Genomic DNA, 24,058 nt, shown 5'->3' on the forward strand with positions numbered 1-24,058 from the left:
CAATAAAAAATAAACCACGTTTGGGGATTCTGTGTCTTGGAAAACCTCACCAGTGCACCCCCCTGGAGAGTATTAACAGATGGAGAATTCGGGAAGAAAAAAAAAATCTGTACTTTGTTATAAACAGAGGAAGACGCTAGTCATTGTGTCTGTTGTTTTTCAGATTGACTCATGTGGCACTTTTTTCGTAGGCGGAAAAACATTCAGAAATGCAACTATTCCGTCATAGCACAACTCAAGCAGCTGCAAAGGAAATCCCAGAAAAACTAGTGTCGACTGTGTGTGTGTGTGTGTGTGTGTGTGTGTGTGTGTTAGCGATGCAGGTGAATGCTGTCTTTGCACAGAGTCTGTGTCAGCGTGCAAGGTTGTTACGTGCCTCTTTCTCCATGTCCGTAGGAGGTCAGGTGGCTGAGCGGTGACGGAGTCGAGCTAGTAATCTGAAGGTTGCCAGTTCGATTCCTGGCCGTGCCAAATGACGTTGTGTCTCGTTGGGCAAGGCACTTCACCCTACTTGCCTCGGGGGAATGTCGTACTTACTGTAAGTCGCTCTGGATAAGAGCGTCTGCTAAATGACTAAATGTAAAATGTCTCTCAGGGTCACTTACTACACAGCTTCTTTCATGAGGCTATAGTTCCTGTGCTAAAGGTCACATTAGGCAGGAAAGCTGTCATGGTTAGCCGGGCATTTAAATACTTTTTTTCTTTTTAAGATTAAAAAGCACTGTTAAGTACATCAGCCAGTTAGGGAAGAAAAGGAAATACTTTAATTGTATTAAAACCTCATTTCTCTTCACAGGCTTCTAGTATCCGAAAGGTATTGGGTTAGCATTTAAGAGGACCATTCCTGTTAGTGAAGCTACCATGAACAGCCCTCCTAATTAATATAAAGCTTCATTTTTCTCTCTCAATCTTTTTCTCTCTCTCTCAGTCGTTCAAACTATTGTTTGGGGGGAATTTGAGCCCAGCCTAACACAATCTTTTCCATGTCTATTAGCCTGTTATTATATCAGGGGGTGCTTCTCCACAAATGTGCAGGGCAATTTGAAATGAATTGATTCACACTGAGACCGAATCCTATACTTGCTAATGATTTCCTCTTAGCCCATCCATTGTTTCCCCTCTGCCTGTTCGTCCCCCTATCCTGTCTCAAAGTGTGTTCATTACTGCAGACAAATCATGTACACATTCACCTTTTGTTGAGTAGATGACGTGGATTTGAGTGTTCAAAGCAAGCACGTTAACTTGCATTGAATTGAGAGAAAAAAGTGTTGTGAATTGATTTTTGCTTTCTTAATTGCCTCATTTATGTATCATTCTTAATTCACATGTCTTGAGAAGTTTATTATGGGGTTTTCACGACATGAGAAAGGTTGAGTAAAGCTACAGTGAACTTCTGAACAAAACCGTTTTGGACCTTTTGAGTAAATATACCTAAAGAATGTCAACAGGGAGCCAACTTTGGGATCAGTATGGCGTTCATCCCACGAAGCAGAAAGCATGACTGTCACTGTGTGTTATGTCGTTGTCAGACATCTAACATCAGGCCGCCAGTTTGTGTTTAAGAGTTATCAGTTGTACAGTTGAGTGTGTTTGGTTTTAGTAAAATAACTCGTTCCCTTTAAACACAGAAAGGGGACAGGAAGTCTGTTGAAACCTTACCCAACCTCGAAACAGTCACTCAGGAAATCATCTTTTTCTGTGTGGTCAAAGCATGGCAGCATTTCTAAGAAAAGTGTCCCTTTTATCTTTTATGATTCAAAATTTGTTTTACAGTTCATGTATTTATACAGTTTCAGATCAAAACCCCACCGGCTAAAGGAAACAACTAAATAAAAACACACAGGACCCCTTCAGAAAGTTGAAGTCTGTTGATGAAATCGATCTGACTTTTCCATTGGTGGATTTTCATGGGTTTTTATACCAATCTTCTGGTTTAGTGCTGTTACTTGTTGATGACTTGCTTGGTTACATGGGTACTTTAAGGTGTCTAACCTTGTGGTTCGAACGTAATTGGATTCGCTGGTCATTTCTAACAATTTAAGGTGAACATTCAACATAGACATTTTGAAAGAAGAGCATTGTTAAATCTGGGTCCAATTCAAACTCAATAACAATGCTGTAATCTTGTCCGCTCATCAACTTCTCTCTCTTGAAGCGTGTTGGTTAATGTTCATCTCTTACTGTGATTGAGTTTTCACCTCTTTTTCAGCTTTACCTGACACTTTATTGGTTATCTCATTTGTAAAGATTATTGGTCAGTACATGGAGCACTTTGGTGCATTAGCAATTTTAGCTTTACAAGAAGCATTACAAAATAATTGCTAAACTAACCAAGAGGTATTTACCGGTATTGAGAAAGACAAGGCACACCCATCATCTTAATTTCAGTTGATATTTAGACTGCCAACCCAAATGTGCCTTGTACTAACATGCACCTCACCCCCTTAAAAGCCCAATTGTGTGCTACCCTACACTATAACAGGGATGATCTATATGTCGATAACAAGACAAGACTGAATTCTGTGCAATGTGGTTATAATTGATTGAGATGTCTGGGTGGAACTTGGACAAAGTAGCTATGTCATCTAAGAACTGCACTTTTCATACCTCTGGTAATACAAACTTAATGGACATTTGTCTTATTAGTGTTCAAGCTGAGCAAGCAACCATCTCTATTGGGATGTCACACTTAAGCCAATTTACATCCATGAGACATTTGTTTACTCAAAATGAAACTATTGATACCTCAAGGAATTTTTACGTTCAGTATAGGCCAGTATATGTCTTCATGTTATGTTGTTCACTTTGTGTAACATCATATTTTCAGTTCATGGAATACATTTAGATTTTACATTTTGTAACCTTTGTTGATGTTTAAGCGAACAGCATTTGTTTAATGTTATTGGGCTTTCCTCACCTTCTGCATTACTACATCATATTTAAAAAAACGAACAAACATCCGAAATTGATATATTTATCTTCATCTTGTTATCAAACACAATACTTTCCCATTTGTGTCTACAGTGTCAATCCACCCAGAACATCAGTGGTGCTTTCACCATGCAAATGGTTTAATCTGCTTGTCACAAAGCTGGTTCCGGGTGGCTGACTTTAATAAGCCCTCAGCATATAGAGATCCAGGAAATTCCACTCCCCTTGCATAACCCTTATGTACACCAAAGGTTACGGTAATGTCATGGTGACAGTAGAGAATTGCAGCTCCTAAATGTTTTGTTGAGTTAGGAGTCGTCTGCAGATAAAGATCCTTGAGGGTTTAGGTTGGTTTAGGGGCAGTTCTATTGGGCGTATGTGAAGCCCTCTGTGACATTGCTTGTTAAAAGGGCTATACAAATATATTAAAATTTTATTTTGAAATTATACTCAACAAATGTCTTACCTTACATATTCAAGTGTACATACATTCAAATGGTACATGTTCAAACAGTGCTTTTGTTAATTGCAGCGAATATGACTTTTCTAAATGCAAAACTTTGCCTTCATGTCCCTCTAAAGCTGTCTTCTCTGTTCCACCATTACACCACATTGTGTCACAGAAGAATAATGTGCTTTTTAGACTGCTTCCCCCCTGTTATACCTGCTCCTGAGATTCGTTTTAAGATGCAATTCTTTTGGATTGAAACAGGTCTTTAGTATATGCAATGCATTACCCAAAACGAATTACCCATGGCAGCGCGTTCAATCACTTTGTATCTTTCAACACTTGGAGAAAAAGAAGAGTAATCAAAACCTTTCAACCTATTAGAGGGATGACTTTTACAATTGAATCACGAGGGACCTCAGGTGTGATAAGAAGTCATCTAAGCTCTTCCGTGAAGTGTGCATATCCTTTTTCTCCATGTTATTTCATGTTTATCTGTTTTAGGAGGCATCACTTCACAGTGGCCACTGTGTTTAAATGGCCTGGAAGGGTTGAATCTTGTTTTTGTTTTGTTTTTTCTTCTTTTTTTTTTTCATTCTTGGAAATGCATACAGGGGTGGAAAATTAAGGTGCATCTCGAAGGAAAAGATAATAGAATCGATGATCACTGTGCACTTAAAACCAGCAGTGTTCTGATGCTATTTAACGTTCTAGTGCATTAACGTTTCAAGTCATTACAACTTTCAGGCCCAGTGATTTGATCATGGGGCGATTTTAACTGGAAGAATTACAGAAGTTTTCTGCCTAGGATTCCTAACTTATTAGATACAAATGATCACCTCCGCATTAAGTATAGATTTTCTTCCCACGTGCACTTAAGGCTGGAAGTTTGTCTTTAAGAGGGTAATGGCAAATCAACCTCCATACTCCATTTGACCAGCCCTCTTTGATGGGCTGATTTCATAACTGCTGATTTGGTCGTTCCCCAGATTTAGCTGGAAAGTGGTCAGGTGGTCTTCAGACTCACTGCAACTTTCAGATCAAATCCATTTATGTTCTTTGTTTTAATGAATCGAGCCCTTCCGTCCGTCTGGACTTAATGTCTGTGGTTGTGTGCTTGGCTCTGTCCATTAAACACATACAGGATCTGTGAGTTCACCTCTCTGCCTCCTGTTCCCTCTCCAGATATCCACAGCCGTCAAATTCCTCCAGAACCAGAGAGTACGGCAGAGCCCCCTGGACACCAGAAGAGCTTTCCTGGTGAAGAAAGGTAGAGAACTGGCATGAATCATCTTGTGTGTCCTGTGTCTGAACTACCCAAGCTTCAAATAGGGAGTCAGGTGGCTGAGCGGTGAGGTAATCGGGCTAGTAATCTGAAGGCTGCCAGATCGATTCCCGGCCGTGCCAAATGATGTTGTGTCCTTGGGCAAGGCACTTCACCCTACTTGCCTCGGGGGAATGTCCCTGTACTTACTGTAAGTCGCTCTGGATAAGAGCGTCTGCTAAACGACTAAATGTAAATATCTCCCTCTTCAGTTGCATCGCAAAATACACCCACACTAAAAAAAGTAATTACACGGAACAACCAACTATAGTAAGGTCAACCACAGCTAGATTTTTATATGCAGATGTTAACAAAACATAAAAAATCTCTAATGGGCTTTTGGTGAGAGATGCTCACCCAATGTCATTTTTTATTGGCTTGTTGGTTGAATTGGAAGGGTTAAAGGTCGAGGCCATCGCTCTTTGCCCCAGGGGGTGGGATATAAGTCGATTTTGTTGCAGAGTACATGATTGTAGCTCGTGGATAAATGACCCAGCAGGCAGGACGCTCCTTTGGGTTCAGGAAAATTAATATTGACAAAACCTCGCTGCACTTTCAGTGGAATGGTCAATAATTTTACTGCCCGGCAGTTCAAGACTTTCACTTAATCTAGCTGATTTCATATTCTGTATTTGAGGGCAGCCAACCAGAGTCTTGAAAAATGACAGAGAGGGAAGACAGGTCATCACTGTCTTACATCTGGGGGGGGGGGGGTGGTGTATAGCTCGGTGGTTAGAGTACTTGGCTACAGATCAAAACATCGCAGGTTCAGATCCCCATGCAAAATAAATACATCTCACAACTGCGTACACTAGATGAAATCTTTTCCAACAGATGGTAATCAATGATGCATTTTCATGCATTACCAAAGTGTCATCTTTTTTCTCTCTCAAAGCAATCGTTGAAATGCAAGATTTAGTCTAACGAGCTAAAACATTTTAACTGTAATTTTCTCCAAAATGATTGCTATTCATCCATAAATGTAATTTCCAAGAAATATCAAATAAAAGTACGTAGGCTAATCATAATCGTACAACCCCCGTTGAGTGCCTTTATGAACATTTTTCTCTCAATTCCTCCCGAAAACAGTTACATACTTTGGGGACTAATTCATCGCGGGAGCTCAGGGATTTGGATTCTATCATTAGAGCAGCGAGGCGGTGAAAAGTGAGCCTAAAAGCTTCATGACTGGATGAGGTAACAGGAAACCGAATCCATGGCTACCGGCTGCTGCTACTACACACACTGACAACCCTTAATGACTCTGATATCTCTCAAAAAGTCTTAGCCTCCCTGTCCCTCATTAACAACAATGAGAGTTTATTCTTAATCCAACGCTGCTAATCGCTAACTAAATTTGATTAATAGATCACTTTCTATTCATCAATAGGATGTGCTGAGTGATGGTAAATCTCTTCTTTTTTTTTTGTTGTTAACTCTACTTAAAGGTTTTTCTCATTGCACTTAAAGTACATAAAATATGTATGTGTCTTAATGCTAGTTTATTTCAGATGGTCAATCAGGCCTTAGAAAATAGTTCAGTTTTTTGTAATAGGTCATAAATATCCAAGAGGAAAACACAATAGGGGAATGCACAGACAGGGTTATCTTGAGAGCTACTTCAATGTTCCTTTATGGTAATGTTCTGACCTGGAGAAGTGTCATTCTGATTGAATAATAAGGCTGTGCTAGGCTGACATGGTTCTGACCTGGTTCCTTTTTTAACTGTGATCCCAAAGTTTATTGAACCAAGTGCCTTTCTTTTGCTCTGTCGGCCCGAGCATGCGAGGTCACTGTGATATTTGTAAATGTGCATGTTCTAGAAAATTACCTTGTCAGCAGAAGGACATTCCAACTAAGCTTCACCTTGAACAATGTAATTATGTCACTGTGCTGTGTCACTTGGTAAGCGACTTGCCTTTGAAGGAAGGATGGAAACTAATCTTCTTGACAAAGTGCTGACTAATCTTAAGCCAATTTCAGTTTATTAAATTTCACATAAAATTTTACCTCTTTTTCACCGTCCTGCTGAGTTCACCAAATTGAGTTTGTGTTCTACAAATAAAATGTCTCTACAACGAGAGTTTGGCAGGGATTGTCTTCAAATGTTGCTGATGACAACAATTAGGCATTTTTGTTTTGTTTTGGTGAAATATTACTGCTTTTAATGTTCATGTTATTCAAAGGTCTTAGTTTTGATAGATATCCAATATGTATTTCTTAGTGATGTTTCACCTTTTTCTTCTCTAGCGTAATTATTTTATCGAACCATTTATAGAACCGTATTTAAATGTGATCACAAACCACCTATCTAAACAGAAGGACCGGCCACACTTCTATGGGCAACTAAAAGGGTGACCACCGAGCTCTTGTCTGTCTTAATGCTTCTCGTCTTTTATGAGAGAAGACAAGCTGATGGACATGTTGATGGACCAATAGACAGGGCCTTCTCATCTCTCCATGTCGACTCAGCCAATCGTGTAGTCCTCTCAACCTTTTGACCCTAAAATGCAATCATCCCTCCCCCTCTGCTACCAGACGAAAATATATGTCAGTCTTAATTTCAAATATAGTTTAATGTCATATTTATGTAAATACCTCCAGATTTTGCTCTATATTAACAGCCAGAAATGTCAAAGCTCACATAAAATGAAACAATACCATCTCCCTCTAGAGTGGAATTTAAATTGGATTCCTCTTGCTGCCTCTCTTATACTGGCCAGCTGATGAAGGGGAAAATAGGCTACACTTTGATTGCGTGTTGCATATTCTTTACACAATAATCTGGTCTCCGCATATTATTTTCTTGCACATTTGTGGCCTAATCTGCACTGAGAGATGCCTCTCTAGTTACCTCTCTCCAATTCCAGAGAGATCCTAATAGTCTAGTTTATTTCAATATTCATAGAAAAAAATGTAATTTTGTGCTTTCCCAACTGTCAATTTCGCAGTATGAATTGGCAATTATGTACTTCCAATATTTCTTGTTGCCCCTGTATGCATCTTTGATGAATAAACTGTCGAAGGTTTTAGAATTATTTTTGGATCTGTTGAAACTTGGCCACAGTCTGGGTTTTGTTCTCAGAGAGCTTGATTGATTTTTACTTGGGGGAAGAACTGCGTTTGAAGGTTTAAACTAACGTCTTCTCACCTCATCTTGTGAATTGTGCCATCCACTGTAGGTCCTCTACAATTAACAAATGGAACATTTGCTACCTCATTTTGGCAGCTGTATTTAGTCTTGCAATTAGCAATCACACACATTTCGGGGTGCTTGTTGCTAGTTAACAACCACTGTTGCTTTCAGACATGTCAATGTGACCGCTTTGCCCCATCTTCCTTTCAGACACCCTTTTTCCAGAAGGTGGTTTGTGGACTTAAAATGACATGACTTTCACATTTAACAGAAGACAAATGAAGCAAGACAAATTGCGTTTGAAAAGTTTCTTAAACAGGAGGTTCCACATAAAGAGATCCCAGGGTTGTTCCTCCACTGAATGAGTAATATGACATGCTAATGTCTCACCCTGGACTCATGACCTCTGCTTGTGGGTCATGGAGAACACAGGAACCCTGGGCCGTGGACTACACTGCTGGGTATAAAGGGAAGGGGAAGGATAAAGTTCATCATATCAAATATTAATAGGATGTTGTTTGCAAGTGGGGTTATGCAACTCACCTCTTGGACAAAAATGGCAGTGACCAAGGCCTGCTCAGCAGGTAAAGGGATTGATGTGGTTATAAATAACTCGACTGCGCCACCTAGCCCAGGCTCTCGGCCCACTTTGTCATCAGTACAAGGCGATAAAGCAAGTAAATGAGAGCAGAGTCTTCTTTTTTTAATACATAAATGAATACGCTATGAGAGGTCATTATTTAGGGCATGCCATTTTCAAACAGCGGTATTGCTATTCTCGGGGACACCAAATGACATGTAGAGTCTCCCCCAAGCCAGAGAGTGCAGCAAGAGAACCAGTTTGAAGTTGTTCTCTGGCTCTCAACAACCCATTGACCTCCATCTGTTTATGACCCTTGACATTTATTTTTTTTATTTTTTTCTGCTTTCCCTTATTTTAAATTTCATATTCAAAATGTAAGTAATTTTCCGTCAAGGGCACCTTAATAATTCAAACCTTGCAGGATAGTAAAAGAGGTCTTCACCTTTTAGGAGCCAAAATATTTTAGTAAGCAATTTTATAATTGGTTGTCCGGGCCGGGTCTTAACCCATAAAGTTTAGAAGTGCCAGAATTGGAGAAATGCATTTTATGGAAGGTCCTTGCTGCCTCTTTGCCCTTAAAAAAAAAACACCAGGAGAATAAAAGCTTCTGAAAATAGAGCCGTAAATAACGTGACGAGCAATGGGTTTTCCTTTAAATAAATACCGATCAGGTTTATGTTGAAAGACAATAGAAAACATAGCCCAGATATGCAGTTTACAGTATTTATAGCTGTAATATCGAGGTGCCAGCTCCGTAATTTCATGCCCCAATGAGAATGGCAAGGTCACAGCAAATGCTTCGTCTAAGCATCTGCTAATACGATGACTCATAAACAGACAACGCGTGTATCAGGTGCACCAAATAATACAGTATAATGAAATACAGAATAGCTTTCCATTATTGTTCCTTTTTACGGTGTCGTCATTAGATGTAATTTATGTCTTAAAAAAATTCATCTCCTCGCAGGTCGATCCGAAATGGGGGTCCAGGGGTCATTCCACAGGTTTTGGTGCCCCGTAATAAATTTCACAATCCCTTTTTTGTGTGCTTTGCCTTTTATATGTAAAAATCTGTTTCACCTTGTTATCTCTCTTTTTTCACACCAGATCTGAAGGGTCTTTCATTTGTTGCAGCTTCTTTTTCTTTTCTTTTTTTTTTAAACAATAAATGGATCAGAGACCACAAAATAGCTGAGTAGGCTCTGATTCGAATAGAAAATCAAGCAGCTTTTATATATTTCCATGCATTTTATTGAGACCTTAAGTAAACAGGGTCCTTTCATACAACAACATTAAAGAACCCCCAAAATCCATTATGTACATATATTAAGACCTAATTCTCCCTGTTCCAAAACCACCACATTTCAAGGTGAAACCAGAACAGGAACACAGGACCTCCTGAAACATGCATTTTTTTTATTTTTTTTACTTTATTTTTTTATTTAGTCTTCCTCTTTGGGGAAATGGAGATCTTGCATGTCTCACTCAATAGTCTGCCACCGTTCTGGCTGCTGTGGTCTGAAGAGTCAGGAGTCCAGGGACACATTATTGCTTATTGGACGGTGCAGTCTGACTGCACATGGCTCTCTCACCACTTCCTGCCACTCAGGACCTGCCGTAGACGACAGACGGGCCAATATTTACCTTCAATTATTCAGCAATTTTCATGGCTATTTGAGGCCCCTTGGAGCTTTTGGATAGGTGGCGTGGCTGGTCCCTGGGCTTCGGCTGGGACCGGGCTCTCAAAGGAGTTCTACCCTCTTGATAATATCTTATAGATTTATGTACGGACTGATCAGAGAAAAAGAAAGCAGTTGTTATGTTTAAAATGAGAGAAAACCACTTTTTATGGTCAGTAATGAACCATAACAATTAGCATCTTTGAGGAAATGGCTGACTTTGCTACTGAGTAGAATAGCAAAAATAAGTAGACTTTGTCCCTCCAAACGATCGCAGCAGACCTCAGCCTCCTGGACATCCAGGAACAGTAGTGGAAGTCTGGAGCTAACAGGCTCCAAGGCCCAGGGGAAAACTCCAAGTAAATGGCCCGCTCAGCAAAGGGTATTTTTTGTCAAGAGCAAGTAGAAAACCCCAGGAACTCACTCAAGGAAATTAGCCTAAGCCGTGCTAGCGTTAGCCATGCTATCATAAGCAAAGGTCTTAATGCTACAAAGTGACACACAAGCTTGCAAATCAACACTTCAGCTGTAGGCTTCTTATGCTACGCAGGACCAAATCGGAGGCCTGTATAGCTTTTTTCCCAATAAGCCTTTTCACCATGATTTCCAGCACCTAAGTCAAGTCATTTGTCTTAAAGACAGGGCACGTGTTGTCAGGGTTCTGACAGTTTGCTCTAAAGGGTTTATTTTATTTTCTCAAAAGTGAAAGTTGTTGTTATACTTCTTAGTTTAGATTATGATGCTTATTAAAGATGATAACTTCACCAGTTGCAGCATATGGTGCAGGGAATAAAATCATTTCTCCCCGCAAAAGAAAATGTTCATATTAGATTTTTTTTTCTGCTCTCGCTTTCCCGATTCTCCATCGGGGAGCTCTTTGCAATTTAATCATCACTAAAATCATTAAAAAGATCAGAAGATTAAATTATATTGGCATTTGCGAAATTATGTAATACATTTACATCACAATGAAGAAATTAAAATAATGTATTTTCTCTGTCTGGGGTGTATGAGGTCTCCACCTGGGAAATATAACTGGAGCAATGGACAGCAGTGTTATTTTCTTCGCCTTTGGTGGCAGTTAATGGAGAGACAGGTCTCAGCTTTCATCTCTGTCCCAGTTCTCTTCCCGTGCTTCAGACAGAGATGCGGAGAACTGAAGTGCTTCTGTCAAAGACTCCGGTCAGAATAAAGGGAATATAAGCTTATCAGGGGATTGTGTGCGTAAGTTCATTAAGCTTATAACAGCCAATTGTGTTTTAAAAGATTATTACAGTATTACAGTCATTGACCTAAAGGGACCTGCTGCAGTCCTTTTATACATGTTTTGGGAAGGTCTGGTTTCATTCCCTTCCTCGAGGGAAATCTTTAACACAAGCCCATAAATGGAAAGATTCCTCCGTCCTCCATGATGTCTGTGATAGTCCGGTGACTCGACGATCACGTGACCCTGTGCCAGTCATGTGACCATGTCTCAGTCACGTGACACTGCATCAGTCATGTGACCATGTCTCAGTCATGTGACCATGTCTCAGTCATGTGACTCTGCATCAGTCATGTGACCATGTCTCAGTCATGTGACTCTGCATCAGTCATGTGACTCTGCATCAGTCATGTGACCATGTCTCAGTCATGTGACCTATGTTCCGTCTTCTCCAGGACTGACCGGTGAGGAGGTGGAGTTGGCCCTGCAGCGTGCGGGCAGCACAGATGACAGCCAGGCCCTCAGCCTTGTGGGCCCTTCATACCCGCTCCACCCCCCTCACCTGGCTCCTGTACCGCACAGTACGTCCGCTCACCACACACACACTGACACCTTCAGTACACCGCACACACACACTGTGCACCACATACACACTCACCGCACACACACAAACACTACACCCCGCACTCACGCACAGACACACCACACTACAGTGGACACACACGCAACATATTTTTTACGTTTTGTAACTTCTATATAAAAGGCATGGCATATGCTAGCTGTAAAACTAAGGTCCAATGGTCAGACCCTGATGGTGACTAATGGAAGGTGTTTGCTAAGCTAGCTGACCCTAATGAAGCTGATCTGGACTCTAACATAGGTGTATGGTAACAGAAAGAAATGTAATAAGAAAGTTTTGGCGTTGCAAAGCTTCCAGCGCCGCTCCAATAACAAAACGCCCGGCAACCATCACCGAGGAACCACGTTTGCCCCGATCAGTAATTACGGAACAGAACATGCAACTGCAATGCAGGGAACATGATCCTGTTACTGACGTGTCACTTCCGCTCTGCTTGAACCCATCTCCAACACGCTGCCTACCCGTATCAAAGGGGGGTCTCACCTCGGAGGTGGGGGGTGGGGGGGGGTATCCTGGGGGGGGTTATAGGGGGGGATGACCCCCCCCATCGCCTACACCTGTATCAGCACAGCCAGGTTACGGCTGCTGTCCACTGATTTACCAATGCAGAATGAAGTCCGCATAGTGCTTAACCCATACGACAACGATTCCAGATGTAGTCCACCCTCATTTACTGCCACACTGTCCTTGACTCCCCCGGAATCTCATGTTTGGTAATGAAAGTGATGTTGATGGGATGGCCGTGTAGTTAGACCAGGCAGCTCTGCCTCCACAGTGGGGGGGGGGGGTAGAGGGGGGGGGGGGGTTTATATCAGAACGGCTATAAGGGAGCTGCATAATGAGGTGAGAGCTGGGAGTCTTGTGCGGGGGGTCACGCCGAAAAAGAGCGGGCCACCTCTCTTTGATGTCCTTGTTATGGGGACGGCTGGCAAAGACCCGCATCCATCTCTGTCGCCGTAATGGATACTCTGATCTCTATTTCCAAGCGGCGGAAGGACAGGAAGGCCTCTACTGAACCCAATAAATTTGAGAGGAGATTGGAAAAACGGGGGATGGAGACCGCACCACCACGGCTTAAGTGACCAAATAAAAAAAGGGGTGAGATGGTAGGATTGGAAGTGGTGGAGGGAGAAGAGAGAGAGAGAGGTCTGAGAGGGGGGACGAGGGTTGGCGAAGACCGTCGGTGAAGCGAAGAGACTCAGTCAGGGTCAAGCGCCCACCCCAAGGACTCATGGGCCTCTCGAAAGAACGGCATGCTGGGATAGGTGACAGTCCTCCGGAGCCATAATGGTGATGAAGACCCAAATTTATGTGGTTACCATACGGACAATAGCGAGTGATTTAAAATTTTTGATGGGAAAGGTTGTGGGCTCGTCACGGAGCGCGATGCTCAGGGGCCGACGCGGGGCCCCGGGGTCAAGGAGAGATGGCGTTGTCTTCACCTTGAGCACAGCGTGGAAGAAATGGACTCCTTCTGTGGATTTGCATGTCAAATCACACGAGTGGACAGGTCACTCAGTAAGAACGATGCAATCCCAGTCGTATACCGTGTGTTTGCTACACACAACATTCACAGGAAATGAAATACCAGTGGCTTTGCGAGGCTTTAATACAGTATTGAGAACAGCATTAACATATATAGACAGTAGCCCTCCGGCACGCACACACACACACAAACCTTTATTTATCTCTAGACAATCGTCTAACTATATATTGGTGGACGGGGATGTTTAGAGATTGTTCAAGAAAGTAATGAAACGGGATGTTTTGAGGTTATTGGAGAATGTGGAGAGACTACTGTGATGTTTGCCCAGCGATGACGTCAACCTCGTTTGTTGTTTCTGACATTCTCGTGTGAATAGCTGTCCGTGGGAAACTCCTCGCTGAGAGACAGTTGGTTCCCTCCACATGACAGCACGCACAATGACACACTGTCACACTTTCACACTGTCATTCAGTTACACAGCTGCTCTCTCCTGACAGCCACACAGCCACACACACACTTCCACGTATACACACCTTTTTTGCGTATTTTGGGCTGTCAGTAAACGTGGACACGTTCCACTCCACGCATGCGTTTATTTTACGTGAGACAAAAAAAAAAACACCAGAGCTTTCCTGGAGAAACATAAGAATTCGGGGGTCTGGTTCCTGTTTGTTTAACGGTGTTCCTCTGATCTGCAACAGGCTGTGACCCTCTGCTCTCGGTGTGTCTGCAGGTTCCCCAGGTTACCGATGGAGAGATTACGGAGCCCTGACTGTCTTCATGGTGGGCGTGGCCTTTGGGTTCCATCACCTGTACCGGGTACGCTAACCCCCCCCCCCCACATTCCTCTTCCTGTCCGAACCCAGACGTGTGAGGCGAACAGGGGGGTTGACGGGGGGTTGTTCAGTTAAGGCTTAAGCGCTGAATAGTGATTTTCCATTTCCTATTTTGACACGTTTATGTCAAGGTTTTTAGTTTTTTTTTTCTTGAATTCAGTTTTTCTTTCTTGGCCCAGTATAGGCCTGTCAGCACCCCCCCCCCCCCCCCCCCCCTATTCCTCCCCAACACACACAGTATGAGATTTATACCAGTGGTTTCTGCGGCCACATCAACCAATCAGCAGTTTGGCTGTGGCGCTGGAGCACAGGGTCATCTCCTGAGCAGAGCCAAACATCACTCTGCCCTGGTCCCCACAACCCGTCTGGTTCATGTCCAAAACCATGAGCTCATCTCCCCCCCCACCCCCCCCCCACCATCCTTTTAAACTTCACTTTCGGAAGAAAATAAAGTTGCCAGCACAGCACACGACCATCTTTTGATATCCTGACCCCCAGAAATAATCGCCCTGGTTTTGTCACGCTCCGCAGCCCCTGGATTTGGGCCTGTGAGGCCCCATAGTGTCTGTAGTGCTGCGAGGGGGGCTAGGAGGGGGGCTAGGAGGGGGACTGTGAGGGGGACTGAGAGTGGCATGTGGAAGCCATTACCCTTATTTTATTGGTTGAATGGGAGCCGTGGCCTAGCTTTTTCCCTGGCTGACCAGCCCTTTTCCGTGTTTGTGCACACACACGTGTGTGTGTGTGTGAGTGTGTGTGCAAATGTGCATATGCTTGCATCTGTATGTGTGTGCATACGTTGCATGAGTTTAGCTCGTTTACAGCTGTGCCATGATGTCATAATGAACTTGCCTGGTGCACGGTTTGAGATCCTACCCCTTGTAAATACAGTCTTCACACAGAATAGGGGGATGGTATAGCTTAGTGGTTAGAGTGTTTGACTGCAAAAGAGGTTGCAGGTTCCCCATGCGGTATGTTGCTTTGGATCAAACGCTCTGCTTAATGAACGTTTTATAATATGGCACCCGTTTGTGTACAGTTACAATATATACTGTAAGCTGCTCTGCTCTTCTACCACACTAAAAGTAATGATCTTTGAACACAGATTCAGGCTAGCAGTGTTCTGTATCACAGATTCTGTCATTACGGAACGTTTTAAGGTCCTGTGTAATGCTTCACTGCTAGAGTATGGTTTACTGCACGACTTTGTACAGCACTTTGTACAGCATTGTTTTTAAACTTGATTTTATAAATATGTTGACTTGACCCTGCAGCACATGTTTGTCTGTGGAGTGAGAGGTTAGCTAGACTACAGACCACTAAGGTCTCTCACTCTCAGTCGTGCTCAAACTCCCCCTCGCTCGCTTTTGTTCTCGTCTTGTGTCTCTAGTTATCTCTTTCTCTTTCTTTGTCTTTCACACTTTCTCTCCCTCGTTTACACCCTCTTGTCTGTCCTTGTCTCTCTCTTTCTCACCCTCTCCCTCTCTCAACTCCTCTCCCTCCCTCCGTCTCACCCTCCCCTCTCCCCCACCTTTCCCTGCCTGCCACCCCCAACCCCCCTTCTCCCTTTCTCACCCCCCCCCCTTCCCTCCCTCCCTCCCTCCCTCAGTCACCCCCCGGCCCAGGCCTTACCTGTCCCAGGGTTCTCCCCCTGGCGTCGTCAGCTTCCGGCAGCTCCTAGCTCGGGAGGTGGGGGTCCCTGGCGAGCCGTCGCCGGCTGCTGTCATGTCAGGCGGAGGAGAGCGCCAGCCCCACCATATGCCCCGGCTTCTGCCCATACTTTATTTATGCTATGGAGCGCCTTGTAAACACCACGCTCCCAGCAGCACGCTTATTAATTACCACGTGTTGACACTCGTTTAATCCTTTCCAACTTAAAAGTGTTTATTGCTAGGACTGGTGTCACCGCGCCCCTGGTTGGGGTTGGAGGGAAAACCAGGGCTGGGGTTTGGTCTGGTCTGAATCTCGGAGGGACTGGGCCTGGACTCTGGGCTTAGACTCTGGGCCTGGACTCTGGGCTGGGACTCTGGGCCTGGACTCTGGGCCTGGACTCTGGGCCTGGACTCTGGGCTTGGACTCTGGGCCTGGACTCTGGGCTTGGACTCTGGGCCTGGACTCTGGGCCTGGACTCTGGGCTTGGACTCTGGGCCTGGACTCTGGGCCTGGACTCTGGGCCTGGACTCTGGGCCTGGACTCTGGGCCTGGACTCTGGGCCTGGACTCTGGGCCTGGACTCTGGGCCTGGACTCTGGGCCTGGACTCTGGGCCTGGACTCTGGGCCTGGACTCTGGGCCTGGACTCTGGGCCTGGACTCTGGGCCTGGACTCGTGGCCTGGCTTCCACACCGGCAGACGAACCGGCGCGCCTGCAGATGCTGCTGATGCAGCTCCTGGTAGTTAGCTTGATGGAGGAGGACGTTGGGATGGTTTTAACCTGGACTCGTTTGTCACTGAAGCCTGTAGTGGTCACATGTGGTTCTGTTTGCTGAGCTCAGCGCTGAACTTCTACACACACGCACACACACACTTCAATGTGATTGAAGTGCTCTCACACACACACACACACACACAGCTCATCTGGGAAACACTCCTTGCTCATCTGGGGAACATTGACACTAAGACGCACTAAACAATGTGCAGTTTTGTCAGTGACAAACAAGACGCGTCAGATGTTGGTCGCCATCTTGTTTTTTTTTCGGTCAACGTACACAATCTCCTCTTTGTGTGGGATGTCCAAACTACACTGTAACACGTGGTGTCATTTCTGTCTAGATGCGTTGCGTTATTTGGATAGATCTATATAGTCAGCCCCTGGTGTCCTTGAACCTCTGTACAGCAGACAGACATTAATAGGACAGTTCAGGTGATTGTGGGCAGGTAGGAGGCACACACACACACACGTGAACACCATTTCCGTCCACTTCCTCTGCTCTCTCTCTATCTCTCTCTCTCTATCTCTCTATCTCTCTCTCTCTCTCTCCCCTGCTCGTCCTTCCCACTGGAGTGTAATGGTGTGTCATGTTTTTAATTGCAGAAATACATCCTCCCCCTCATCGTGGGCAGCCGAGAAGACAAGCAACATCTGCAGAGGATGGAGAACAGCGTTGCAGCCATGAGTGGCACGGTGACACAGACAGGTGAAGATTAATATCTTCATCACTTTCTCACTCCTTAAAATTTTCCTTCATTTATCTGTCGCCAAAATCGCAGGGCCCGGGCGTTTTTTTTTTTTTTTTTTACAAATGACGCCGCTGTCATTTCGCTTTAATTTGAAATTGCTTGTTTACTGTCAGGCTCGGGCTCAATTAATTACGTTTCACTGAAAAGCTCTTAACCTCAGAATATTAATGAGGGACTGGGAAATGACAACTTTTTTTTCATATGCTCCCCTCCTCCTTTCTTTCTCACCCCTCCCTCCCTCCTCCTTCCCCATCCCTCCTCCTTTCCCCTCCCTCCTCCTTCCCCCTCCCTCCTCCCTCCCTCCTTCCCCCGCCCACCCCCCCCAACTCACCCCCCTCCCTGTCTTTTGGTGGCGAGAAAGTTCATTTTAATTTTACAGTGCGTGTGAGTCTGTCCGTGTGTGTGTGTGTGTGTTTGTGTGTGCACTGCGCCTGGTCTCAATGCGGGGCCTGGTGTGATTAACTGTGCAGTGACAGATGTGGCTCCTGTGTTGGACAGGTGAGGAATCTCAACCTAGCTGACAGACTGAGCGGGAGGGGGGAGGAAGGGAGGGAGGAGAGGGGAGAGAACGAAGGAGGGGAGGCGGGGGGGACGATAGAGGGATGCATTCGTAGCTATGCGTCAGTGTAATTAGACATGGCGAAAGGCATGAATGAAGATAGAGACTGAGAGAAAGTTTTGTCTCTTTCGCCTTGCATTGAACTTTTTGGTGCGACAGCTGAAAGCATGTTGGGGTCAGTGATGGGAACATTCACCTCCCCGGAACACCTTCTGTTTCACTACTGTCTGAGTAGGTACTGCCTCAATACTGCCTCAATACTGCCTCAATACTGCCTCGGTACTGCCTCCAGTCACCCACCCCACCCCTTAACTCCCCCCAGCCCTTAACTCCCCCCAGCCCTTAACTCCCCCCAGCCCTTAACTCTCCCCAGCCCTTAACTCTCCCCAGCCCTTATCCCACCCCCACCCTCACCCTTATCCAACCTGCACCATAGAACCAATTGTTTTATCACGTCCGTTAGCCTGAGCTGACGTCACACAGCCTGCACCCAGGAACAGGAGTGTGAAAATATTGTGTTATCAGTCTTATCGGATCTTGCCATCCTATTGTGTTTTGGCTGGGAAAGCAGGTGGTAATGGGAGTGTGTCCATTGTATGCGATTGCGTGCAAGGCGAGCCACTCTGATTAACAAATAAGTTATTTTATGGTCATTTGTACTATGCTATGCAAAACGTTTCCTCTGCAAATTTTACCACCTTCCCTTTTTTCGAAGCATAAATCCTGTTTTGTTTATTGCCAAGAGAGGAAAGATAAGTCACCTTGTGTTCCTCGGGGATTGGATGTGCTCTACATCTTAAGCCCCTGTGTGGAAAGCCCGTGGTCTTTACCACTGTGACTGCGGTGAGCTAATTTGCTGTGACTGCAGTAGCCAAGCTGCTATTGTAGTTAATGACTGTTGCAGTTAACAGTAGGGAAGAAGGGGTTGCAATTACACTGGGTCCTCTCCCCCTCCTGTCTCTCTCTCTCTCTCTCTTTCTTTCTTTCTTTCTTTCTTTCTCTTAAGTTTTCTGTGTCACACTCTCTCCCTCTCCTCCCTCTTGCTCTTCTTCCACTCTCTCTCTCTCTCTTTCTCTCTCTCTCTCTCTCTCTCTCTCTCTCTCTCTCTCTCTCTCCACAACGCTGAGTAATAGCGACCGACTGGCTGGCTGCTGCTGCCAATTGCTTGAACCTCCTTTTGTTAAAGTTCATGTGTTTCTCTAGTGCCGGGCTCAATGAAGTGATGTATCCTTTAGACTCTAGCTGCATTACACTCCCCCAGTCCCAGAGAAGGCCTTGACTCCCATTACGATCCCCCTACAACTTCACACAGACAATTAATGAATGGATCTTGGAAGCACTTCAGCACACGCAGCCTGTAATGGAATTGTGAGGCTGTTTGGCCACTCTTCCATGGTGGAAGCCATATTGGTGACCAGCTGGCCATTAAAGACACAGGCCTGGACATATGTAGTGGACACATTATATGGAGGTTTACTGAATAATTTACTGAATACACAATGTCGCCCTTCTCACAGCAGCTGGGAGTCTTGCTCGTTCTCAGTCCTCGCAGACTGGCCTGCGCACACAAACACGCGCTAGACGACACACACACACGCTAGACGGCACACACACACACACACACACACGCTAGACGGCACACACACACACACACACACACACACTAGACGGCACACACACACACACGCTAGACGGCACACACACACACACAGTCCCCACTGCTACAAAGACTCCCACTGATTCAAGCCTGGCCAAAGTCACTGACCTCATTATTCTTGGCTTGGTATCAGTGATGTCACGGCCCTGTGTTTCAGCACAAGCTGGACAGGACAAAGTAGGGAACTTTCCGGATGGACTGGCAGAGATGGAGAGACTGCAGAAGCGGTTTACTGGTGGTGACGCAGTGCCAACGACCGTTGAGAAAACACTGTGTATTCCTCCTGCCAACTCCACACACATCTGGAAACGTTGAACTGTGGTGTGGTTGCAACGCTCATTGAAACTAATGGGGCAACTCTATATAGTTTACACACTGTATGTCACTAACACCTTTTTTTTTTTAAACATTTTTGGTCTAGGGTGTTAGCTACAATTCTCAGTTGGTTTTACTATGCCCATTTAAAAAAATAATAATTTTAGATGTCAACTGAATAGATTTGCAACGTTCAGTACCTAAGTACAAGGGCAGGTTGTGTTTTGGAACGGAATTTAATAGCAAGTCTGGTCTCATCTGCTGATTAGACTAGTCTGAGGGGATCTGATACTTCAACACCACACCCCTATTGATCCAGACACACCCATTTAAATACAACTGTCTCATGGAGACACCCTCCAAACAAACTGTTTGTGAAGTTTCAACCAAATAACACCACTGTCATTTTTTTAAGTACATTTTACTGATAAACTCGCTTAATGATCACACCTTTTGTCCAGTTTGGTGTGTAAGTACGGCCTTTTGTGTAAAGCCCAGTGTGTTGCAGCGCAGGCAACACCAGTGGGCTGCCACAATATATGTTGATGTTAATCCTGTTAGGCTTGATTTAACACTTACACAGGGCAGATTTATATGAATGTTTATTGGTTTTCTGTAATATAATCAGTTGGGGGGGAAACTTAATGCATTGTTTGGTAATACAGGCGTGACTGGAAGCAGGGGGCAACAAACTGTGCCCACTGTTATTTGAAATCATACACCTTCTTCTGACACCAACACTTGAAAATAATTCAATCTTCAAAGTCAACAGAAAAAAAAGAGCAATATTTATTGGGATTAGCAAGGACATTTTGTCTGGCGGACTCCTCTCGAATGAGCGAGCCGTTTTTCGCGTTGTTGATGGTTTGAGGGTTTAAGATGCATTAGAAGCCGGTGTCTCGGTAGATAATGGAGGGGTAGACTCTGTTATTTGATTTAAGTTCAGACACTCCAGGATAATATCTTCTATTTTAGGCCTTGGAAATATCCCAGTGCCTTCACAGAGCAGAATGTGAGGCTGGAGGGAATGGTTATGAAGGTGTGGTCAGGGACCTGTGAGGGTCAGCTTTGATGACTGTAAACCGACTTTTTACGGATACCAAATGGGATACTAACTGTTTTAGGTTTTCAGCTGTATATTCTAAAATTACTTCAACGAGGAATGGTTAATATATCCGTCTCCTTTTTGTGGAGGAAGCATACAGGACAGAATGTCATCTTTTTCTTTCCCTGAAAAACTAAGTCAGGAGTCTCCAACCCTGTTCCCAGAGAGCTACCTGCCTGTAGCTTTTTTGCTCCAACCACACTTATTTGACCTGATTAAACACTAGTTACCTGATCAACCAGCTAATTATTAGAATCAGGTGTGATAACTTGTGTAGGAGTGAAAACCTACAGGAAGGTAGCTCTCCAGGAACAAGGTTGGAGACACTTGGTCAAAGTCTTGTCTGTCAACACTATCAGTTACTAACTGTGGTCCCGGATGCCATGTAAACATAGTTGTTGTTGTTGTGCTTGCAGTGTCCCAGCTCCAACAGACCCTGGCTACGGTTCAGGACCTTCTTGTCCAGCAACAGGAGAAGATCCAGGGCCTGTCCCAGGAACTGGTATCTTCTGAGGTAAACAACGTCGTACATGGTCCTCCTCTACCATTAGTCTGTCCCAGCTGAGGTCAGAAGATGGGTACGGCTCACTGAATCTGACAGCTCGATGTCGCCGGTTCGAATCCCCCTCTGTGCGTCGTTTTTCATACACGCGATTTGTACGTCGCACTTTGGATAAAAGCGTTTGCTGAATGAATAACACGGAAATGAAGAATGTAGAAGAGGGAGACCTGTGCTGCCTCCACAGAGATGAGAGAGTGTGTTGTGATTTACGTTCTCCTTCTTGAAGCAGCTTAAATACTTACCTCAAAAAGTATGATGTGCCACATCATTGCGTAGTAATCTTTTCCATAAATCCCATGTTCTTCGTCTTCATTTTATGGTCCACTCCCATAATCCTTTGTGAGTTGTAGTCATCAGCTAGGCACTGGGGACTGACAAACGCATCGTGTCAATAATAAAAAATCAACTATGCAACTTAAGCACTCGTATGAACAGTTTCTGGTTCTTTATCGCACTGGCATAAATCTATTGATGATAATTGGCCCAAAAGAGTGCCTTTGGAAAAGAGACTATCGGAGACAATGTTTTATGTCCGCAGCTTGTTAAGCACATGGGTGTTTGACTACAGCATCTGCGTCCTGCTGGAGAACATCTGCCAACACATCTGTTTCAGCACGAACGGGGAGAAAAAAATATGAATCTTCTGGCTGAGGTTTATCAAAAATCTGCAGACTCATAGCTAATTTTCAAGCGCTCTCTTCCTCCTCTTTTCCTCGCCCACACAGCTTCCTCAACCGAGTTGAAAGGAACCGTGTGCCTCTCGAGAGCCGTGTGTGTGTGGGAGCAAAGCCCCACACTTGAACCGGAGACACTTGAGAAACAGAACTTCGCTGAGGTCCCGCGGCAAGCTGCAGTCCCAACCAGCCGTGCGGTACAGCCCACTTAAAACAATGAACTACCTTTCGCGCTGCGCGCACGAGGACATGTTTTTTTTTTCATTATTTTCTTTCAACGCCAAAACACAGATTGGATTAAAAAGAGTCTGCTTCATTTGCCATGAGTGCCTTGTTGGACAGCGGCAGTGTATAAAAAGTATATTTCACATCAAAACACCCATTAAACAAATCATAAAGTCTGCTTTATTGCTAAAGTGTTGATCTTAAATTCTCCTTCAGCGACGTTGGGCGCTGTTGTTCGGGCCATATGGGAAATCGGGAGATTGTTTTCATGTCCGGAGCGTGTGATTGGGAACACATGTAGGAGCTGCAGAGCTACTTATCATTTGCAGTTAGCGGCTTCCTGGGTTTCTCCCCGTACCGCTCAGAGTGCCATACTCTTAGCAATTATACCTCTCAACGCGGAAATGTGCATTTAACCCGAAACACATGGGGGCTGCTGTTTCGTCAACTGCTAAGTAAACAGTTCTTTTAGTTCGGAAACCGCTGCAACGCATTATTAGGCCTACAGGCCCCAATGTGATCAGTGGACGTCGTAAAGTTTATTCAGACAGGCAGGCGCGCACACATTTACGCACACGATAGAGCATATATGCTAGTAGACTGCATTACAGCTGCTTCTCTCTAACCTCTTAAAGACTTAGGAAAATACTCTCAGTTGGGTATTTCCTCTGTAATATTGCCCTTACTGGGAGTATTATCATGTAGTTACATCATACCACTATGTTAAATGCCTCGGTGAGGGATGAAATGGCTTTTGGGCAATTCATCTTACCAATGCTAACAGGACTGTATTTATTTATGTTCAATTATCATTACAAATCTACCAGTTAACTCCGTTTGCTCCGCCGGCTCCATTCACTTACAGTTGTCTGTGTTAGTGGGTGCACATAGAAGATTAGAAACAGCTCCGTTTTCCAGCAGAAGCTTTGTGCTGCCACTGGGAAAGAGCATAAATAGTCTCAAATCAATTGAAGCAATGTTTCCACTTGAAAACAATCCTCTGGGACTTCTTTTGAAGCTAATTCTACCATAAATACATACACGTATTAGGCTACGCTGGGAAAAAAAACCCTGTCGGTGGTGGAGTAGCCTTGGCTAACAGTGAATTAATTTGCCTTTAGACATTCTTAAACAAGTCTTGTTAAGATCGTATCTCTTGGTAATGCTCCATGGGCATTTATCTTCATTTAGCGTGCGTGTTGCCGTTCGTGGCGGCAGAGTCTATGTTTTTTTTTTTTCTTCTCGCCTGTAATGTATTTTTCTTGAACCACTTAGTTAAGCTACAGAGAGGAGGTGACCCCTATCACATCTAGGCACCCACCCGAGGCGTTTAGGGGCTATTACACCAGTTAGCAGGAAACTCTATAGTGCCTCTACAGCTAGTGCTCAAACAACGCTGTCAATCCAACGGTCTAAGTCACAGTTGACAAGAATAAACTTGAGGGAGTATTGTGAAGTCGGATGCATCTTTGATCAAAGATCCTTCACCAAGGCCTCAGACTGGGACAGCGCGCGGCAT

At 44.4% G+C, this 24,058-nt stretch overlaps 1 protein-coding gene across 3 annotated transcripts in view; it reads left to right on the top strand.

Moving 5' to 3' along the window:
* The window catches only part of pex14 (peroxisomal biogenesis factor 14), a 50,857-nt gene that overhangs the window by 21,453 nt on the left and 5,346 nt on the right, over positions 1 to 24,058 (top strand). For 2 of the 3 annotated variants that reach the window (XR_014732044.1, XM_084679843.1), the window contains exons 3-7: positions 4,565 to 4,649; positions 11,761 to 11,886; positions 14,165 to 14,250; positions 17,297 to 17,399; positions 21,495 to 21,592. Coding sequence is in view for 2 of the 3 variants with exons in the window: in XM_084679843.1 (XP_084535969.1) it covers positions 4,565 to 4,649; positions 11,761 to 11,886; positions 14,165 to 14,250; positions 17,297 to 17,399; positions 21,495 to 21,592 (498 nt within the window). In the remaining variant the exon portion in view is untranslated. The remainder of the gene's footprint in view (positions 1 to 4,564; positions 4,650 to 11,760; positions 11,887 to 14,164; positions 14,251 to 17,296; positions 17,400 to 21,494; positions 21,593 to 24,058) is intronic. The other variant, XM_084679844.1, reaches the window with a different exon arrangement.

This window comes from Hypomesus nipponensis, chromosome 18 (genome assembly GCF_054491055.1).
Source record: "Hypomesus nipponensis isolate SF chromosome 18, ASM5449105v1, whole genome shotgun sequence".
Classification (NCBI taxonomy): Eukaryota; Metazoa; Chordata; class Actinopteri; order Osmeriformes; family Osmeridae; genus Hypomesus; species Hypomesus nipponensis.